Raw genomic sequence first — 22,351 nt, 5'->3', positions numbered from 1 at the left:
ATGTCTTTAGCAATGTTAGAGGTCATTTTATGCCCATATGGTTTTTAGTTTGTCTTAAAAGACTTAACTAATGGTCTCAGTTGAGATATCTTTTCAGTTCAAAGCCACATAAATCTAAACATTCAGAAGGGATAGGCAATAACAGGGAATATAAGAACATAATATTTTGTTCACAGTTTGTGATAATACAATTCCAGTAAGATGATGAACAAACTTCATGAAAAAAATCAAATTAATGTAATGTACAGTCCAGCTGAAGCCATGTTACAGGACCTAACTCCTTTTTATTTGCTATGGTATGATCTGAATACAGTAGTTAAGATACAGTATGGGCCAAGCCTGGAGGTGGCCTATTAAGACAACAAATGGAAAATCCAGCTTCATAACTGTTCAAAATCCTGGCTGATAGATTTAAAACTACAGGCCAAATTGTCACACAGATTTGAAAGGTTTTTCTGGACACCTCAGCTATTTGGCTGTTTGAACACTGAACTGTGACCCACTGATCTAGCACCAGATAAAACAGTAATTAGAAGAAACTAGATCTAAAAGGAACTGCTCTACAGTATTACAGGAAAAGGATAAGAATTCTTCAAGTCTGATGTTTTCTGCTTGGTTCTACCCACAACTTGTTTTTTGAACAGCCCATGGCTTTACCTATGTTAATACTACCCTGGGACAGAAATTACCATTCAATAAACAGGTTTAGAAACATATTTATTAACCTGTAGGCATGCTGTGCAGTGAGTCCTTAATGATTTTCAAGTAAAATAAAAAATAAGTATCATTACTTTGGTTGCAGAGATCCTTGAGAGAGACTGCTCCCTACTATTGGTTCCTACCCAATTCGTGTATTTTAACAGGGGAAAGAAGGCCTAGCATTTTAAGCATTCTTGGTAAAATTGTAATATGGCTTAGAAGCAGCAATATGTATCATTTTACCATCAAACACTGTTTTCTAGCCAATACCTAAACTTTTCAGAAGTCTCCAGCAGTATCGAGAAGGCACAAAAGTGACAACTGAAATCATACTGGAGATACAGAAACACTATGAAGCCAGCTATCTTCTTCTAAATCATGGCTATTCAAAGGACAATAAGCTTCCTACCCATCCACCTAGTGAAGCTAGTAGGGACATTTAGTCCTTACTAGGTTTGGACTGATCAGGTCTTTCTTTTCAAGAAAGAGACAGTATGTTCTCAATACTGCCCTTGCTATACTGCCTTCTCAGTAATGTTACTCTGAATTCTTCAGATACCTTGATTCATTCCAACAGAAACTCACACTGAAGTCCAACATCACACTAAAGTCTTTTTATGCCTGTTGTGATTCTTAAAATCCAAGAGCCAAGTCATCCCCTCCCACATAAACACCTGTAAAAGTGTAAAAGGCCTCTCAAATCCACAGTAATTTCAGTAGTATTTTATGGGGAGTGAGGTGAATAAAGGAGAGTTCTGCAATCAAAAAATGAAAGAGAAATACAGGTGGTACTACCACTGAGGCAGAAACCCAGCATGCAGCTACAATAAGCTACTGCTTAAGAACAACAGTGCTGCATGCACTAGTTGTGCACAAGTTCTAGGGCCTATGTGCCACGTTGTCTTTGTGCTGTTGCTTAGTCTCCATATCTCTGCTGCTGGGGGGTGGGGATGGGGGCAGGGAACTCATTCAGGCACTGAATTAGGAATCCATCCTTTCTTGGCAAAGCCCTTAGGGATATACTTGTGGTCCCTCTGAGTTTTAGTAGGACTTAGAACATATGCTTCAAGTTAAGCAAGTGCTTCTGAGCTTTACTCACAGGCAAAGGAGCTTCAGCCCATGCTTAACTGTTTTCTTGACCTGAGAGCTTGGACATTCTCATACCTGTTACTTCCATCCCAGTGGCTGTATGCAACCTCTTCATCTTGGGATCTGACTTGCACTATTAATGAGTATATAGCTGCAGTGGTCTACAAGGTTACTGCTCCTGCTGTTTGCTATCAGCTCAGTGCCAGAGGCTTCTGCCCTGTAATAGAGTCAGATGATTCAGTTCACATCAGACATAGGAAATATGTGAAACAAGAGGCAGGCACTTAGATCTAAGAGATTACTGCTTTTTAGCCCATTCCGATCAACCAGAGCAAGGTTTAGATTACACCTTTCCACTTCTGCAATTCCATAGAATTGGTTCTGAAAGCTCAATCCATATTTCTTAATGTGCCTCTGGTTTCCTTCAAAATTACCATTAAAAAAATGTATATGTACCTCAGTCACTTACGGAGAAGCCAGACAGCAATTTTGCTTATGCAAAACTCAATCAATTTCACATTTGTCATACTAGAATGGAGGATTTATTTTATTTATTATTATTATTTTTTTTGAGACACTGCAGAGCTTTCTTATGATACACATTGATGGAGTTTCCGGTAGCAGGCTTTTGAAAATAATTAGAGTGATGAATCATAATCAGGAAGAAATGGCTCTTACATCTATTAAGACAGTTATTTAAAAAATGTTTTGATGAATCATGCAAAAATGCTCACAAACAGGATTATAGTTTTTCATCAATATATTTCTTGTTTTTCCCAAGTCTTAAGAAAAGAGCTGGTGCTTTTAACAGTTGAATTGAAAAAAATATTTACAGCAGACATCATAAATGCTACACTGCAATTTAGAAACAGCACCTTTTTGCCAGTCTGCTTTACCGTTCACAAACCTTGCTGAGGGTTTCAAATCTGTAACCTCCCATTTTCGAAGTGTTCAGTCTTGGATCTTCAGTATGCTTCTTTTTTCCAAATCATTCATTTCTTTCAGTATAAGGGCAACGTTGTATCTCAGTTCTTGAAACTTTGCAACAGGCACCTGAAATAGAAGATTTTAGAAAACATGAAGGATGTTAGAAATTTTGCTTAAGGTATACCTATGGAGAGGGAACATCCCACAGTGTCAGCCCAATCTCGCTCAGAATGAAAATTTTTTAGACTCCGGACAAAAAACTTGAGTAAAGGAAATTCAGTTAATTCAACTAAACCATCTTTGCCCACTGGGGTGGGAAGAGGAGGAGAGTAGGAAAAAGATTAATTCTATCAATACTGAAACAATGTTCCCAAGGAGTTACATCTGTACACTGTAAAACCAAACCCTCTCACATCTTCAACAGGCCACAAGTTTGAAAGCACCACAAAAAGGTAGCTAAAAAGAATGGACAAAGAAAGGGAGAATCATTTGTTGAAAGAGCTAAAAAGATTTTCTATGACTTTTCCTTTGAAAGTGTGTGGTCATGCAATAAAAGCAAGAATAGAGGGCAAGAGGCAAGTTACAATTTTTTCAAGAGGATTTATATTGCAGAAAATGGGAGATACATGCTAGTGATCTAATTGCTCTAGAGAACATACCAAAATGCACAAAAGCATCTTTCATAAGCAATACAGCACAGGAGAAGCAAGAGAGCAAGCTCCCCAAACTAGTGAACAACAAAGAATGAAATGACAGGAAAGTCCTGTGCAAAGTGTGGTGCTGAGTACCACTGCAGCTTTTTAAAGCTAGCAGTGATGCTTGCTAGAGAAAAATATGAAACTCAGTGATACTTCTAATAGTGTAAGAGTAACGAGTTTTCACTGTCTGACCAAAAAAGGAAAAACTGTATCATTCTACAGGACAGGAGTTTTTAAATGACCAGGAAGAGAATGAAGTTTGAGAACTTGAGGTTCACACTATAATAGTCAGTTAGGAGAGCATATAAAACTGTGCTATTGCTTACAAGCTGCTCATTTACATTGGGTCATTTTAAATTTGTTTTACTGTAAGTTAGGAAAAGAGTTCCTTTACAATTTCATAAACTGGAGCTGCTATGACCTCCACAAAACCTTTTATTTTTCCTGACTTTTAAAAAGCTCCGAAGTTGTTTCAAGTTTCATGTAAGTTATGTTCAGTTTGTTTGCCTACACCTCTGTTGCAGGGCAAACAGGAGTTTTTTTTAAAAAAAAATATGCAGTCCACAGCTCTGCTTTCTAAGTAGGGAACCACTGCAGGTTCCATAACTGGGTTGTTAAACTCTGAACAAGCTGAGGGAGGAAGACTTGTTTGTACAGAGGGAAGCTCCTAACTACCCTGTCTTTGACCAGCTTTCCTTCCTGAAGTTCTTAAAAAAACTCCTATTAGAGTAGCTGTTAAACAACAGCTACCAAAAAAAAAAAAAAAAGTGACTGGGTGAACAGAAGCAGTAAATAAATGTGTTTCAGAGGTGGTCTGTCTGCATGTTGAAGGCAAGTTTTCTGTGCTTAATACTGTACCATCAGGTATGGAACAATTCTACTGGATTACACACTGCATTTTCTATGTTGTCTGATGCAAGGAAGGAATTCCTCTGGAATGTAAAACAATGGCTGCTATGGTAAAGGAAGAGTGTCTTGGATTGGAAGGAGAGACAAAGATACTCTGGAGCATCATGGAGGCTACAGAAATCTCAGACAAATCCTAGACATACTGCTTGTCCAAACTCACAGGAGGGAAAAAAAAATCAAAGCAAGAGGGAGACTATCAAGGAAGAGACTTATTAGCAACCTCAGGAGCAAAGGGAACAGGCACTACTCCACATAGCTGCCATAGCTACCTGAGATAAGAGCACCAGGAATTCTTTCATGAGGAAGCTCATTTTGTTAGTAAAGGGCTTCTCAGTCTCAGTAAAAGGTTGGATTAAGAGGCTAATGTGAAGATGTGAGGCTAAAGAGAAGATGAGCTTTAGGTAGGAAAAATGATGTTGCTGCAACTCAGTTGTAAATGCTAGGAAAGTAACTGGACAAGTGGATAGCAGGCATTTATTCATGCACAAATTGCAAAGCAAAGATCATCAGCTTTCTCAAAGGTTGAGATATGGTCAGGTTGCAGAAATAAACAGTCTGTTCTCTGTGGATCATGCAAAAATTGTACCCATAGTCATTATTTCACTTGGAAGAGACTCAACTGGAGTGAAGGGGGGGGGGAGGCAGAAGATTAATGGACTTTCCTTTACCACTGCAAGCCTGAGAAGCCAAATGGATGGAACAGCCTACTTAGTGCCGTTAAAATCTGAGAGCACATGTGAGCACAGGCACAGATAGAGTAGTGCAGTGCACAAATGCATGTGCTGGCATGGGTACCCACTGCAGTCTAGCTGGTCCATGCTGTTCTGCAGAGCACAGGCTACTTTACTCTGCTTTTGTCTACCCTGAAGACACAGTTCTGTTGACAGTCTCCTACCATGCTTCTGCCAAATGTGGCAGAGATATCAGTTATGTGAGAGTAATCCACCATCTGATTTGCAATTTCCATATGGATCAGAAACGCATAAAAAGTCAAAGAAGCATCACGTTCTTTTCCCTTATGACATATATGCTACAAAACTCAAGATGCTGCAATACCTATTGCTCTTTTAAGATCTTCATTGTCAGTAAACTCACTATAATAAAAAAGATAGAACAGCGCAAGTTCTCTATGTAACACAGACATTTTAAAACTGCTCATAACAATTATCTTCTGGATTTACAATTTCACATTAGCTCTGTTAATTAACAGAACATTCTGTACGTATCTGAATGAAAGGAAACTACAGAGATGAAGACTATGGTTGTTTGCATATGATACTTTGAACTAAAACAGATTTATCCTAAAGAGGTAGTAACTGTAGGACGTACGCTGACTGGGTACAGAAATCCTGTTTACAGCCAGATCTTTGGTATCTAGGCCTAAGCGGCAGCAAAGAGCTAATCTAAGAGTGTGCCACATGGCTTGGCAGATATCTACAATTCTGCAAGCACTGGCCAGGCTCAGCAACACATTGCTGCTGCAGAGTAGCTCCAGCAAAGGATCCTTTCTTCACAGACTTAAAAGTTAACAACCACCCAACCAAGACCAAGAGTTGACATTACACACCAGGAAACAAAGTCCCAGATCAAAGCAATAAAGCAGATAGGGTAGTTTTTATTTTCGTAAGTGAAACTCACTGTGCTGTAAAGGGTTAATTTGATATCCATGGCACCATTTAAGTTCCATGGAAGCCCTTAAACAGGACTTAAGTGCTGCTTAGCACTGGACCCTTCCTTCACGCAGAAGAGAATTTGATCTTCTGTGAAATGATGCCCTAACCATTTTGCAATGTAGCACAGAAATTATGCCTTCCTTAACAGCTGTCTTCTTGTGAAACATTGTAACAGTAAAGTCATTCCACTTCTTTCAGCCCACAGCCCTTTGGTGTTTCCTCCAGACTACCACTAATTTATGAACTGAAGCCAAAAATCTTTAGACTCCAAATGTAATGCCTGTTGTGCACTGAATTCCTGTATGCACCACCATTTATTTATAGAACAAATGGCATTCCTTCTCAAAGGTTAAAAATATGGATGAGTTTATGCCATTTTCTGGCAAGCCATTATGTACAGTGTCATAAATACTGCCACTGACTAATTTTGAGGTAAAAAGCACAGAGGTGTTTTACTTCCTTTCTACCAGCAAGGTCTATACTGAGAAAAACAAAACAAAAACAAAACAAAAAACTACTTCTGCCACAGAAGAGAATGTTGTCAGATAGGAGGTTTAGTAGTGCATCATACATTATATAAAATACCCTGGTAATTTTTCTGCTATCAAATACCATCATCAGGTCTTAAGGTTAAAGTTGATAACAAAACTAAGATTTAATCAAATCAGGTATTATGGAACATTGATTAGTATTCTTCTAACAAATGAGGTTTCAGCAAAGCATGCCTAGGAACAAGATAAGAAATTATTTTGGTTGTTATTTGGTTATATATTGTGTGTGGCTACACTGAACTTGGAGGATTCCAAAGCGAACTAACCAATGATAATTCATTGTTTACAAAAGCTTTAACATTTTATATAGTAATTCAACTTTCTAAAAAGAACATCAAGTGGTTTCTTTTATTTATTAGAGCAATCAGACTTACTTCAAAACGATGAGCTGTCCCATCTGAAAGCTTCAGTAGCATTAAAATGGATGGTTGAAGTGCACGGGCCAATGAACTGAAATTAGTTACATTATTAGTATAACAACATACATTGGCAGTGTGATCAGTACAGCATTATGCATTAAAAATTTAAGATGTTCATGTAGGCTTTACACAGAACATATGAATAATTTCAATTATACAGTCATATCTGGCTGAATAGGAGACTCAGGAACACAGAAGTCCTGTCCAATTTACTTCAGTACTGACACTAAAAAGAATTCTTTATTGTTTAATAATTGCAGTCTTAAGAATATTTACATTTTAGATAACAATCAATTTAGTGGAACTGTGGTAGGAGTGAGAGCTGACCAAGTACTACCACCAGTAAAAATAATGTATGCTCTTTTCTTGTGCAGTTTTCCCTATTGCTTTAACCCTTCCCATCCCTTCATGCTCTCAATTGCCATCTCAGCTGGGGAATAAAGCTCTTCCAGACTTCATCCTAAATTTGTACATTGCTATTTTATTTGATGACCCAAAGAGGGGAAATGAGTCATTCTTGTGCAGCTTCCATCAACGGATGCTGCCAAAGCCTGCTCAGGTACTGACAGGCATTAGAGCTGGAAGCCATACCTCTTCTCAGAGGCTGCTGCTGGATGATAAACAAGAATTCCCAGAGGGAGGCTGGTTGGAAAGGAGTGTAAGAGGAAGGAAAACAGAAAAGGAAAATGCACTATTCCTGTGTTGTTTGGAAAGTGAATCATAGGATTTGCTTGCAGCTTGCAGGCATTGTGCCTAAGGGCATTTATCTGTACATTTTGCTCTCTTACAGGTAAAGATTTTTTTGTGTGGCATTTATAGCACCGCTTATCTGTGAGTCAGCTGAGCTTGTAGCCATCACAATTTTCACTTAGAAGCTTTTTGCTTGATTTCAGGCAGACTATCCCCAATCACAATGGGTGTCTCAGCTGTAACAATGAGGAAACTATACCTTCTCTTTTGTCCAGTTATTCAGGAATACAATAACTACTCACCTATGCTAACAGTTAAACGTACTGACACAGATTGGATCATCTTCCAATTTCTTTCATTCTGGTCAGTCTTGGTTAGACCTAGACAAAGACCAGAAACTGCACAGATAACAGGCTTCTATTTCTTTATGGCTGTAGCCAAAGATCCATCTCCTAGCTGTCTCTGCTGTGGCAGATGGCAAGAACTTGCTCAGAGGACAAGAGGAGCAAGAAGCTGCAGAGACAGGCAGGATGGTCAGAGGCCTTTATTCCTGTTTTATGAAAGAAACTAGGAGGTAGATCAATGATAAGTGCATGAGTATGGCAATGTAAGGGTGCTCTTCTGAAGCCCCCCCCCTTCTTTTTTTAAGAGACTACAGCAGACTAAGGTTCATGAAGTCATTTTTGTTAACTCATGTGCAATATACAAATGATAGCCTATTGGAAAATCTAAATAGATTATTTCCCTCCCCCAGTGAAACCAAAAGCTTGGCTGGCTGGCTGAGGTTCAACCCATCTAATTGCTTCCATCATCTGAGGCCTGGCTGAGTTGTCTCAGCCCATCAAGTTTTAAACTGTTGAAAGAGGGACTCAGAATTTGAGTGAGATGTTCAAGCAGAGGTTTTAGAGATCAAAGCAAACAAGGGGCATAAAAATGTATCAGCAGAAGATGGAGACAGCAGTTGACAAATATGTGCAACAGCAGCAACTTTCTGCATTTAGCTGACCTCCACACAGTTTTAAAAATTCCCTCTGTGTCTTACCATTTAATGTTGCACGCAAAATCCTAATGGCAAGATGGATTTTAACACTATTAACATTTTAAGCAGCACAAGTCAGTTTAACATTGGAAAAGTCTTTTCTGTGGTCATGCAAGACTCCTTTCTTTACCTTGTGGATATCGCCACATCCACTCTCCACTTAAAGTCCTGGACACTTGGCAGCCTACTTCGTGTCAGAGCTGTGCCTTCAAAAACAGGTCGTCTACCAAGTAAACCAGAAATGGGAGATTAAAATGCAAATTCATAAAAGAAACAGCAATCCACAGAGAAAAGATTCCTCACAAACCTAGATGGAGGTGATTTCTCTTCTACCTCTATACTCATTTAGAGAAACTTGAATAGGTGGAAGTTTTGTACATTTAGGATGTTTGTGCTCAGATTACCTTTCATCCTATGCTTAACTATGGTCCTCGTTAAAAAAAAAGAGACAACGCTACTCTGTAATTCCAGTAAACTGAGGTCACTGTAGAGTTGAGTAAGAATCATCGTAGTGGCTGGCATATCTATTATTTCTAATGAAACCAGGATAAAGAGATCTTCATGCAAACCCAGCACAAACAGCAGGAAAAAACAAGCAGGAACAAAAGATAGATGACCAGAGCAAAAATGTTGGAATAAGCTCACTGTGCTCCTTCAGCAGAAAGCACCTAGTATTAGCTAGCAGCAAAGTTTTAAATATAATGATATGAGAATGTACTCTTAGGCATATAGTAAAGAATCACATAGGGATCTTTGCTAAATCTAACAAACTTTACAAACTAAGTTCCTTCCTCACTGCTAATCCCAGCAAAACCTTTAAGATTTTTGTCTAGTCTAAGCCAAGACCTTCATTTATTACTCATACTGCAGCAAGATTCAGGCTCATCAAGCCTTAGTTTATTTCTATTAGGAAATGCAGTTGACAGTGATTAAACTTCAGATCCTTGACAGTCTTTAAAATTTTAATAGCATCTTAAGCTCCTGGTAAGTAAACAAGCCAAATATGATACAAAGACATAACAGTCAAACATTTTAAGGTATACATACAGAAATATCTTCAGAATGAGATCACAACTCTGGTCCATTAGGGAGCTAGTCTGGACTTTGCGTTACTTACCACACAGCTAGACATGTTTTTTTTTTTTTTTTTTTTTTTTTTTTTTTTTTTTTTTTTAAGCATCCTGTGTCTCTGGAAGTTATTTACGGTGCATTTCAAAGCTTCTCCAGCTAAGGCCAGGATAAGAAATGGTACATCCTTTATCCATGGTGCTAGACATAATCTAATTACAGACTTTACATCAGAGAGGAATCTTCTCTGAACAAATCAAGAACTGTAGGAATGATAGACTAACACCCCTACTTAGATTCTTTTGTGCAAGTTAACTGGTGCCTTTAGAAGATGCCCAGAAAGATTAATGATTTGATAAAATACACAGTACTGACAGGCTAAGATCCCCCAAAACACTTGCATGCAATAAAGGGAAGAATTTATCCTTTTCTTCAGGGGGTGAGAGGGTGTCATAAATGGCACACATTCCTAGTAGTATGGCACAGGAATAAGCAGAGATCAGCTCATTCTTACTCACTGTTAACTACTGGGTAGGAAGTAGGTCACCACAGCTGGGTGCAACCATGAAAGGCAGGAGCCCAGAGTCATCATTAGCAGGATTAAACAGTAAGAACAGGCCTTTCCCTCAGTGAATTGCTGCCAGGGTATTGCTTAACTTGGGGAATGCCTGAAAATAGCCGTGCTGCTGCCACTTCCTTAAGTCATACTAACTTCTGTCAATGGAAGACAGTTCGTTCAGTTCAGCACCAGCATTTTGGGGGAAGTAGCCAGAACAGAAAGATACTATAGATAGTGTTGGTGGGAAAGGTCAAGGTCAGCAATACCTGAACACAGATAGAGTTTCTGAATTTTGTTAAGTTATGGAAATTCTGTGGCCAAATTGCAACGCTTCAGTTCTGGTCAAGACTACACTTCCATATCATTCCTTCAGACAGGGTCAGACCTTCTTGAGCTTAGTTTCAGCTTCTGTCAGCACCTTCCAAGCTTGGACAGGACTGCAACTGGAACTGCAGGAATTCTATGATGATGACAGAACATGCAGAGTGGCCAACGTACAGGGGGTTATACAGACCATTAATCAAGCCATTGACTTCTAATAGGAATGGCAAAATGGAACAGAAGAGATGCAATGGGTTTTGTATCCAAAACTAATGGAATATAATTATTTGGTAAATGCTCTTTGCCAACAGCCACAACACAGTCAGCACATATTACAGAATGAGGAACTTAAGAGTGAGTAAGGTACCATGGATCAATTAGAGATGATCCAAATTATACTGGGAGAAGGATGATACACCCGCAGACAAGAACAAGAATTCACCTGCCAAAAAAATGCAACAGAAGAGTTGCATTACTCATATAGTACACGGAACCCACTTCCATGGTGAGAGCTAAAGCTACAGTATTAGAAACTATTGTAGTACATTTATTACAAGCCTTCAAGGAGAAGAAAATTATTGTACTCCATTTCCTTTAAAAAAATTTTTAATTTCCTGCAGTAATTTGATAGTCAATTTGGTAACATGTATTTCTTCTGTAGTCTATAAAGCTTGAAGGAGCTGGAATTATGGGAGCATTGAAATACAAATGTTAGTTTTCCAGCACTTCAGAGCTGTTGTTTAATGAACAAAATAGGAAACCTAGAGAAATCAATTTCAGGGCTTTTTAATACTTTTCCTAGCTTCTTTTTTTTTTTTTCTAACTCATATTGAATTTTTGATCAGATGTTAATACTTCCCTTACCATCACTATTCATATATTTATAACTCAATAAGCATATATATGATTCAGTGTTACATTTAAAATCATAAAAGCAGATCTGTCTGGAAATCAACTCTGAGGTGCTCTTCTCTGTCCTCAAAACAGAGTAAGATTACACTGGATAATCATAGCTTTTGAAATAAGAAAAAGCTAAATTTTCCAGCATCGTGATTTCACAGTAGAAAACAGACAATCATGCATGCTTCAAGTGACATCTAAATTTATCTTCTTTCTCCATTGCAAACAATATTTCACTTTGCAACTATGAATTTTGCATTCTTAACACCTATAATTCAAACAGAAGGGCAAAGAAAAGACGCAAAGGCTAAATTTATTTTTGCTACAAGAATCATTAACTTTAAGCCAAGATCCTAATAAAGTAAATTAAATATATTTTTAATTTTGGTAGTATCATTCATATCCTTGTGAGGGTATACCATGGCTATGATTATTGGGATTCCATGCAAAACATCCACAGCAGTCCTGTTCTGGTGATGGGACTCATCCTACATGCTGAGGGACCTCAAGTCTCAAGGAAGAAAGCTTTGCATATGCAAAAGGTTCAAGCAATTTCCAGATACAGAAGAAGCTAAATACAGTTGAACAGAGAACCATACAGGAAAAAAAATTCCTAGAAGGGGCACAAGAGATGCTTTTTGAAAAGTTCTTGATTTAATACACCCTCTTGAGCTACTGAGGTGTATTACTTAGTAAATGAATTCCAGCTAGCACTGCACTTCATATTGCATATGTATCATCAAGTCACCCAGTATGAGTTCTCAGGTCAATTGTACATTAAGACTTGATGATTAAACACAACCTAAGAAAGTTTCCAAGAACCATAGCATACGTAGCTTGCCTCTCAAAAAAGCAAGTCTTTCATTTTCACTCCAACTTGCATTTCACTCAGACTTAATGATAAAATAGTTAATTCTGCAGTGTACTTTTCATCTGTAGGTATTCCTGCAACTAACTGAGGATACAAAACATCAGTTATCTCCAGCCTACACAAAAGAGAACCAATGGAATTAATCAAAAAAAAATCTTTCTTGGTCAACTATAAAAAGTTGTGCTCACTTTTCTGAAAACAGCCCAGATCTGGAAAATAACTGCTTGCCCTCCAGTTATATGCACACTGATTGGAATTTTCAGGCCAATGAAAGAATTCAACAATAAACATCCCATCAGCCTAATTGTTGCTAACTCATTTGAAATCACTAATGCTGCATATAGAGCTGCTGTATTTATCTGGCATGCCTGAATTTGCAGTATGACTTACAATACAGTCAAAATGAAATCATATTGAACAAAAGAAATCCAAACAGCATAGCATTGGAACCAAATTTTTTTCTCTATATATAATAGATGACTTCTTTCTGTATTTGTAAAAATATTTTCTTTAATACTACTGATGGCTGTTGAGCCCAGAAAAAATTAAAAAATAGCAAGACAGCTACTTGCCGCATATATGGCCACTATTTTATGTTGAATCAAATGTATGGAACAAGTTTTGTTCTCATTAATTTAGAGAATTTTGCTGTTCCTTGAGTAAGCTTCAAGTTTTGCTAGCAAAGGTCTGTGCAACACTGCTGGTTGTAACCTGCACGAAACATGAAAATACTAACCTGTTACCAAAGACTATACTGGAAAAGTCCACGATGAAATCTTCTGGTATCCTTAAACAAAAGATCAACAATACAAAACAGTTAAGTGTTTTGTAACCACAAATATACGGCTTTAGCTGCAAAGACTACTATACAATGCAAGAAGTATCAACATTTTCTGTTTTCCCTTGCTTAAAATTGCCATCAGTTAAGTAACCACTTCAGTATTGATTTAGTCTAGGCTCTGTTCTGCTCAGAAGGGCTCTGCTGCTTTTTTGTATCAGGAACCTTAAGAGCTCCATCTTTGTTTCATACCTAGGACAATCTTTGTTAGAACATACAGCTAATATAGCACTCAAAAGAACTCAGTGTTTGTCTAACTCTTCTCTCAGTAAACTCTAGGAAAGTTTTATTGGTGGCTCTATGCGCCAAAGCAAGCCAGCAATGCATGCTTTCAAAAATCCCAGCCCACATATTTCATTCCACTTTTACCACGAATTTTAATGAAAAGAAGACAGAATGAATTGCTCCCCAAGAGTAAAACCAGAGATCCTTGTATAGCTGTGTGTGCTTACAACAGAATCATATCTAACATGGGGAGGACAAGCATAAATTTGACTGGAACCATGAACTAAGAGTTGGTTGAACAAACCAACTCATATCCCATGTACTTTTTGCCTCTCCGCTACTTTACTATTCCTCTAATATTGTGGCTGCCTTATAAACAAGCTGTTGTTGATTTTCAGTTCAATATATCAGGCTGTGAGCTGCAAAGACTGCAGAGTAAATAACATCCATTCAGCTGCCTTTGCCACAGGGACAGTAGCCTCCTGCAGGGAAGCAGGTTGGACAAGTGGGAGAAGAAACCACTTCGGTTGCCACTGCTAAAACCAGCACTCATCATGAATCAGTGCCTAGAGACATTACTCACCACTGCCTTAACATACACAGCAGTATATCAAAGAAAATCAAAGCAAACAAGGCAGCAACCTGTCCTAAAGAACTTAGTGTCTAATGATGGGAGGAAAAAGACAACTCATCAACTCACATAGTAGGAAGAAGAAACAGTAGTTATTAGAACTTGAATCCTTGATGGAAGAAGTGGAGTTGAAACAGATTTTTTAAGAGACTTGGATAAAATCATTAACCAGGTAGTTATCTGATGCATACTGGGCAGTGAGAAAGAGGAACTAGACAGAGCTTTTTTGGCCGCATGCATCTTTCTCTTAGAAGAGACAATACTAGTTCTGCAAACATTGCTTGTGCGAGCACATTACCTTACCCACCCCTATGATGACCAAATATCCTCTTTTCTCCAGCTATTCCACTAAATAAAGGGGTTGTTATGGTATTAACAATATGATAAGTATCACTATACTTGCTATGATAAGTATCACTATACTTGTTCAAGTACAAGAGCATTTATTACTAAACTGGAAGCACTAATGCCACCTTTAAGCTTGCATTATTTTTGCTGCGCAGTTAACAATTTTGTGGAAAAATCCATTCCTGGCTCAAACAGCTTATACTAGACCTGTCACAGACTAAGCAGATCAGACACATAGCATGGTGGGGTATAGAACTGAGTTACAGATGGTGATCAGTTTTTTAAAGGATTTTCTGAAAAAGGACATTCCGAAGAAGGGATTCAAAGGGCAAAGAAGGAGGTGTGGGAACATCCCAATCCCATGTTATTGGCCTGAGCCATAAAAATATTAAATATCCTGAGAACAGAGGGAAAAGAATGCACTCAGAATGAATTTATTCTCACTAGCTCAGCCAGTTAGGCAAAAAAGAAAAAAAAAAGTTAATTTGAGGGACTGCTACTATTTCTGCTGCATGCTATGTGCCTGAAGAAAAAAAAAACAGAGTATGTTGTGATATGAGATGTCAACTCAGGGAAACCAGCAGTACCAATCTAATTAAAGAGAAGTGTGCATGTCTCCCAGCTTCTTTCTCCACTAGAACTAGATACTAAGACCAGTTACATCACCAGGACTCTGAAAATGACAAGACTTTGTAGGGATGGAATAAGACAGACCAATCTTTAGCTTCATTGAACACAACAGAATGCAGAAGAGGTGAAAACAAGTTAACATGGCTCAGATTTCAATCCTTTAAAGAAGAAAAGATGTGACAAAAAAAGAAAGAAAGAAGCACTCTTTCTACCTTAAAATACAGATTGCCTGCCCAAATGCTGGGTGCCAATCATGCCAACAATCTGCTGTCTAACCAATTCCATGTGTTTTTCATGCATGTGATCACAGGATGACCCACAGGAGTCACTACAGAAGGGTAAGTGTTTGAATATTAGTAAGTGCTAAAAATGAGTGTTTCATCTCCAGACCTAGGTGCATTGGTAAACACAAGAAATGACATTTCCCATAGGAACCAAAGATGATAAAGATGCAAAAAAATTACAAAAGTGCCATAACTTGAGAGCAAAATAAGCTATTTACTCTTCCAGAAGTTTAGCCATAAGATGAGGAAAGAGCTACTCACAGGGGGAAAAAAAACAACAACAAACAACAACAACAAAAACTGTCAGAGACAGAAGTTAGAGTCCAAATAACTTGTAAGAATCAAGTGGATGTATCAACAATGAGCAGCAAATAAAACATACAAGTCTGCAAACAGCTCAAACCCACAGTTACATGAACTATTGCTACTATATGCAGTCACGTTAACCAGAGCAAGATATGCATACTATTGCGGTCAAGTTCTTCTGGTGGTAATCTAGGCTAAACCTATAAAAAGATCATCCAGACTGAACATCATCTTCATATTGACACGAATAATCCATTAAAAGGAGAGAAAAAAAACCCCAAACAAATACAAGAGTATGAGGCATTAAAGTGTGGTCAGATGACAAGGACAGAGGCCTGGGAGTCTATTTTTGGATAAAGCCATTGTACCCAGCCAACCCTTCCAGTGTCTTGTGACACTCCTGTTTGTCAGCTTTCTCCACTGTTCTATAGAGGAATATTCACCTAGCCCAGAGACATTGGCATGGAACTTTTACTATTTTTCATTATTTCTTAAGCACTCTGAACACATTGTGTACACAAACAAAAAACAAACAAACAAACAAACAACACAACCAAAAAACCCAACTCCTACTGGATCAAGAGAAATTCAATTTTTCACTGACCCACTTTAACCTGACTGTGAACTCTGTCATGTGCCAGAGAAAGCAGCTCGAGTTCTAGCTCATAAGCAAAGAGAAGGCCAAACTACACCAGTCAGCTACAGACAAAATTGTCCCAACAAGGCAGGCACCTTTTACCATGGGCCCCAACTACATCAGGCATAGCTGTCTAAATCTGCTCCTTTAACCTGCCTGAAGTTCCTTGAGATTATTTATGACTTTGGAGAGCAAAGTCTGAGGAGAAAGCCAAATTGTAGGCCACCATAAGAATGAGGATGAGAAAAAAGACAGATTTAGAGACAAATCTATCAATCTATAACTCCTAGGTAGTAACGAGAATGCTAAGACTCTCAGGACGTTAACAATTTCTCTACGCAGTAAAACATAAGTACAGTTCTCACTCTCTTGTTATTGGTGAATAAGGTGAGGGAAAAAAGATTGTTAGTATCTGATGTCTAAGGAACTGCTATTCAGAGATACTATAAACTCACTAATACAGATTTTGACTAAGTCTGTGTAACAAATGCTATGCTTTGTTGGCTAACTTGCAAGAGATCATAGCTGAACAATGCAGTAGGATTTTACTAGTGTTATATCATTGGCCTTTCAAAGGAAAAAAAAAGTAGGGCAGTTTCTTAGCTTCTGATAATGTTATCATTGTCTTACTAAACACGTTAAAAAATATTGCAGGACCAGGTGGGGGTTGCAAAGAGAAGATCAGTCACATTTGCATTAACCTACATTATGGACTAAATTAGACTGATCTCCTCAGCATGCAAAATTCATTGCTCATGTTTGGTGCCAAATAAAGTCTTACACAACACCTGTTTTTTTTTTTCCCTAGCATCACATAACATTTGGTAAGAGACGTATTACGTGCTATTTTACATGTAATTTCTATACCAAGCTTGTTGTATAAAAAGTCGATTTGGGGAACATGGAGTTACATAAAAGCTATGAAAAAACAATCAAATGAAGTAAACAGGCATACCTGAGCTCCTTTAGGTCTTCTTTAAAAACCTAGATAGACAAAAAAAGTAACATTTTTCAGGCTGTACTCTTGAGATTTCTTACAAAGTAAGTTAGTAGTGGTTGCTTGTTTGGTACTTCTCTCCAGAAGTTTTAGTCTCAAGTGGAAGAAGGTTTGAAATTACAGGTTTTATAATGGGAAGAATTTCCATAAGCAAGTTGTAAGAAATTGAAGTCCTAAATCTCCTGGTAGCTTTTAGTTTTAAAACCAGTGTTCCTACCATTTCTTTTATGTACCTATCCGTAGCATATTCTTCTTTTAGAGTAATTATGCGACCTCATTCTTGCATGTGCTTTGCACTAACTTGTTTAAATTATGAGAACAGAAAGGAAGTTGCAAAAGATAAACTCTGAATACTAAACACATACTTTCACTATGTCTACAGCAACATGTGAGCTTTTCCATTACGCCTGAATAGATATGAAAACAGTATCTTAAACAAGAGCAAGGTGCCTGAAGCTCGTAAGTGGTTAACTCACAAAAATTAAGTGAAAGAAAGAAGAGTGTAAGGTAAAATAATATAAAAAGGAAAGCAAATAGCCATAAAAAACCATCTTACGGGTTCTGCCCGTAAGATCTACCTCTATGAAGAAAGTCTGAGCAAAAACAGACACATAAATATGAGAAACTAAGCATAAACAAAGTAAGTGGTAGGTGTGATATACAATTATAATACGAGAGAGTTGATGCCAGAAAAAAAACATTTTGCAATGCTTTCTTTTGGGGTTTTAATTCAAGAGTGAAAACAAACATGCACAGTAAACAAGATTCTGAAGCAGTAAAATATATGGAAATCTTTCCCGTAGAAGAAGCACTCTTCTGAGAAGTTCACTGTAGATCTATGTAACACGAAGAATAATAGTTTCTGGATTTTTCAGTTTCTTCCACCTACTTTAATTTTGAAAAACATTCCTGTGCAGAGCTTCTCCCCTCCTCCACCTTACAAATAAAGTTTAAATGGTAACTCATGACTGACGTAGCTTTGACTTATCAAGGCCCTGAGTTCTTCCAGAACTTACTTCTTGCTTGAAAGTTGATAAGGGGAGTCTCAGAGCTTCTTGGAGAAGGGTGTACATGCCAGAAATGAGGAAAGCAAGCTGTTCTTCTGAGAGGTTAGTGCTTTCTGCGATCAGCTTGACAGATTCTTTGCAGTCTTTTCCTTCCAATGCATTTACAGTGACTGCAAATAAGAAACCAGTGCAAGATTCTTTTACAAATGGGAAAATTTAGATACTGTAAACATGAACATATATATGTCTATAATTTTATTTGACCTAGTGTGTTGACATTTTTCCTGATATGAAACTGTCACTCCACATCTCTGTAAATACATCCAATCATTTACCAAAGGTCAGTCTCACAATACTTTACCAAGAGAATTTAAATGGATTATGCTTTTGCATGTTAAAATTGAAGATGTTTTTGCTGTGGAATTTTGTTCCAATGGGATATAGGAAGAAAGAGAAAGTTTTTCATCACTCACTAGCTTAAACTTGACTTGAGCTTTTTTCAACAAACTTAACTTGCATCAGAAGTCTGCTTGCAGCTTAACTACATTTTCTGACACACAGGTTAAGAGAGGACTGAGACAATAAACTAGTCAACGCTGGTCTTCAGTGTTCCACATATTAAATTTACATTGCAACATCAGCAGTGACTAAATATTATGCAATCAAGGAAGCAAAACTAAACCTTCAAGTCATATAGTTTGCACAACTGCTGATGGTACAAACTTTTGAAGGAAATGACTGTTCAGCCACGTAGTAGTATCAGACACTATTAACTGGTCTGGTTTTATCTCAAACTGCAGCATCTAATTGTTTTTCCTTCTTCCATATACAGCTTACATAAATTTTTTTGTTGTGTCAGCTTCTGTCCTGCAGTCTGATCAGTGAGTGGACTGCTGGAGCCATAGAAAGCTCCACAGTGGAAAAGGAGACAATCCACGCAATCTCATTACAGGATCATGGAATTAGATTGGTCGGTTACAATGTGACAGACTTACTATCATTTAATTACAATAAAACATGAAAAGATAAAAATGATTAGCAAGTCTTATTGAAAGCAAAGTCTTAAGATTAATACTAGTTTTAAAAAAGTTTGAATTGAATTGCCTTCCTTTCGTATTAGGTGGACTCCAGTGACTACTACCTTCTATTTCTGGATAAGTTTTCTTCCATTTTCAATTAAAGTGCACATAAAATTCAGTGATGAGTCCTGAATTATTGATATGGCTGGCTGAATTCATCTTACAGGACCCACAGGGCAGGTTTGGCACAAATTTTCTAGAAGGTGCATGATGCTAGTACCAAACTTCCCACACTGTCTGGAAAAGGCTTTGCCCTGAGCTCAAGCAACTGCCTTTGAGAAGAGGAGAAAGACTCCATTTACTGGAAAGACCAAACACAGATTAGCACTGAGGTCTGTCTGTCAGATCATGTCCAGAACAGGAAACAGGTTCCTGTCTACTTGTCCACTGAAATACAGCTTTGATCTACCTCTACAAAGAAAGCATTTTGTTTACAGTTTTTAGCCAGGTGACTTTGGTAACAGTATTTATTGTATTCTTCCTATTGACGGACCCTAAGAACTGGCTAAAAATCCACATCATCTTGTATGACCAACTTCTGTTATTCCAGAATTCTATATTTTTTTTACTCAGTAAGCCTCAGGGAACCTAGAAATATCAGCTATATTTCTAACAGTAAATCTAAGAGGGGAAAAAAAAACCCAACCACCCCAAAACATCCTGTGAAAAATCTATCTGCTGGGTCAATTTCTCCCTGTAGAAGAAAACATAAGGAAACCAGGCTTTAAAAATGACTTACTAGGCGATTTCACCACACCTAGAATAGTATCAGCGTATTAAAAATACTCCTGTAAAGGAAGTGAATTAAGTATTAGCAGAGGTCCGTTCAAGGAAGGAGCTACAGAAGTGGAAAGCATTACTTGCAAGAGAAGACACTATAACACTCCTAAGGAGGAGGAGCTCAACTTTTGCCTGTAGTCTCAAACTTACACTTGCAATTTGGCAGAGCCTGTAATAACACCAGCTGGATAGCCCTGAGACTCTGGTACATGCAATTTTTATATGCTAACTCAGCAGGCATATGAAGCAGCACTTTTTATATGAGTTATGGTTTAGCAATAGCATGAGAGCAACTTAAAAAGACAACTTTGTGCAAGATCCAGAGCAATTTAGATATAGTCTATTAAAATCTATCACATCTTCAATGACAACCAGTCCTTCTAAGGAAAAATTATTGTGTCCTGCAAATTGTTTAACACAAACCAAGAAGAGCAGAGGACAACTGTAGACTTCTGCTTCCTCTGCTTAACCTGGAAAACGCTTTCCACTGGCTCAGACTTTGTGAACCAACAGGGCAACGTTCACTTGCTCTAGCTTCAAAAATTTTTGGAAGAAGCTTCAAATATTTTTTAAAGACTGCTTGCTCCCCCTGCAGTAAAAAGCATTTATTGCACATTAAGTTTAAGTGATAACTTACAGTGAAATTAAAAATCACATGGGGCTTTGGAAAGGAGCAGACTTCCTGGCATTAATTAATAACAACTTCCTCATCTCCATTGCTGGTGCCCTAGGCTGTAAATACAGTTCCTTGTATCTATTTACTTCTGCCTCAAAGGCCCTAGTCTATGGTTTTCTTACTCTCACTTATTGTAAAGAAATACTAGGTACTTTGCTCCTTTTCTAACCCTGTGCAGTAATGCTTCTGAAGATACAGACAGATAGATGTGTGTGTTTAAAGAATTATCAGCTATAAGATTCTTTGAATCTTTACTAACTCAAATCAAGAAGAAAAATCCTGAAATTAAGTTAGCTGGAAGGACATGCACATAAGGGCTGGAGAGATATGCCATGTTGTGGAGAAGCTGGTCTCATTTCAGCAGGCTCTGCAAAGAGCTTCAGTTCTTTTGCTATTTAATCAATCCCACCCTTTGATTATTCCATAATTATTTTGAATATTATAGTTTAATCAAGGGGAATAATTCAAATGCAATATGGAACAGTGATTCTGATTTGGGCAGTCAAAGGTGCCATGAGAGAACCTCACCAGTCCTGCCTTACTGCAGAGGGAAACCTCACAGATAAAAACCAAGTCCCAGCTTCAGCAGGAGACACCATCACTTCGAGGTTTCCATATTTCTTTCTGCACCTTACAGACGTGTACATGGGGGCCTCCAGCTTTCCCATCACCTAAGCAATCTGACAGGGACTCAGCCACTGGCTCTGGGGGGAGGGAGAGAAGGGGCTGCAGCAGGGCTGTGTGAGCTTTTGAGGCCATCCACAGCTGCCAGAATCAGTGCCACAGCCTCACAGACTTTCAGGGGAAAACAGAACATAACCGGGAAAAAACTTTCGTTTTATTCAGCCCCCCGAAAACGGGCTTGGGCTTTCCTGAAGCAGAGGCGCCAGGAAAACTGCAGCCCGCCCGCGGAAGGCAGAGGAGAGCAGCGCTGCGGCCCCCGGGCCTCAGCCGCGCCCGCCCGGGGAGCGGGCCGGGCCGGGCGGCCCCCGCCGGCCCTCTAGGGGAAGCCGGCGGCGGGCAGGGAGCTGCGGGCGCCGCCGCCGCAGAAGGCCGGCGGCGGCGGGCGGAGGAGGGGGCGCGCTGGCCGCCACCGGGCCCCCGCGCAGGCCGCGGCCGGAGGGCCGCCCGCGCTCGGCCCCTACCTTTGAGGAGCCGCCGGAAAGTCTCCTTGTCCACCTCCCGCACGGCGCGGGCCATGGCCTCCACCTCGGCCGGCACCCGCGCGCCCAGGAAGCCGCTGCCGCCGGCGCTCTCGCCAGGCCCGTAGGCCGCGGCCTTCCCCGCCGCCGCCATGACGGCCCGGCCCGGCCCCGCCCCGCCCCGCCCTTTAGGCGCGGCCGCTGCCGTGCAGCCAGGGCGCGGGCGGGGGCGGGAACGAATCGGGGGGCGTGGCGCGGCGGGCGGGGGGGCGTGACGCGGCGGACTGAGGCGTGGCGAGGCGGACGGGGGACGTGGCGAGGCGGTGGGGGCGTGGCGCGGCGGGCGGGGGGCGTGGCG

At 39.3% G+C, this 22,351-nt stretch overlaps 1 protein-coding gene across 2 annotated transcripts; it reads right to left on the bottom strand.

The window, feature by feature from the left end:
- Positions 1-700: 700 nt before the first annotated feature.
- On the bottom strand, positions 701-22,186 carry COMMD5 (COMM domain containing 5). Of its 2 annotated transcripts, XM_062584609.1 has the most exons (8): positions 21,997-22,186; positions 18,326-18,486; positions 17,268-17,296; positions 13,150-13,200; positions 8,825-8,917; positions 6,921-6,996; positions 2,696-2,841; positions 701-2,005 (listed from the first exon to the last, which is right to left on the bottom strand). In XM_062584609.1, exons 1-7 carry the CDS (start codon positions 22,145-22,147, stop codon positions 2,740-2,742), a joined length of 663 nt encoding a protein of 220 aa, XP_062440593.1. In that variant the 5' UTR covers positions 22,148-22,186; the 3' UTR covers positions 701-2,005; positions 2,696-2,739. The 2 variants fall into 2 exon arrangements, with proteins under 2 accessions (XP_062440593.1, XP_062440592.1); XM_062584608.1 differs by lacking the exon at positions 701-2,005 and having other exon boundaries at positions 2,531-2,841.
- Positions 22,187-22,351: the final 165 nt, after the last annotated feature.

This window comes from Rhea pennata, chromosome 11 (assembly GCF_028389875.1).
Source record: "Rhea pennata isolate bPtePen1 chromosome 11, bPtePen1.pri, whole genome shotgun sequence".
Classification (NCBI taxonomy): Eukaryota; Metazoa; Chordata; class Aves; order Rheiformes; family Rheidae; genus Rhea; species Rhea pennata.
This window is presented reverse-complemented; position numbering and strand designations above follow the sequence as displayed.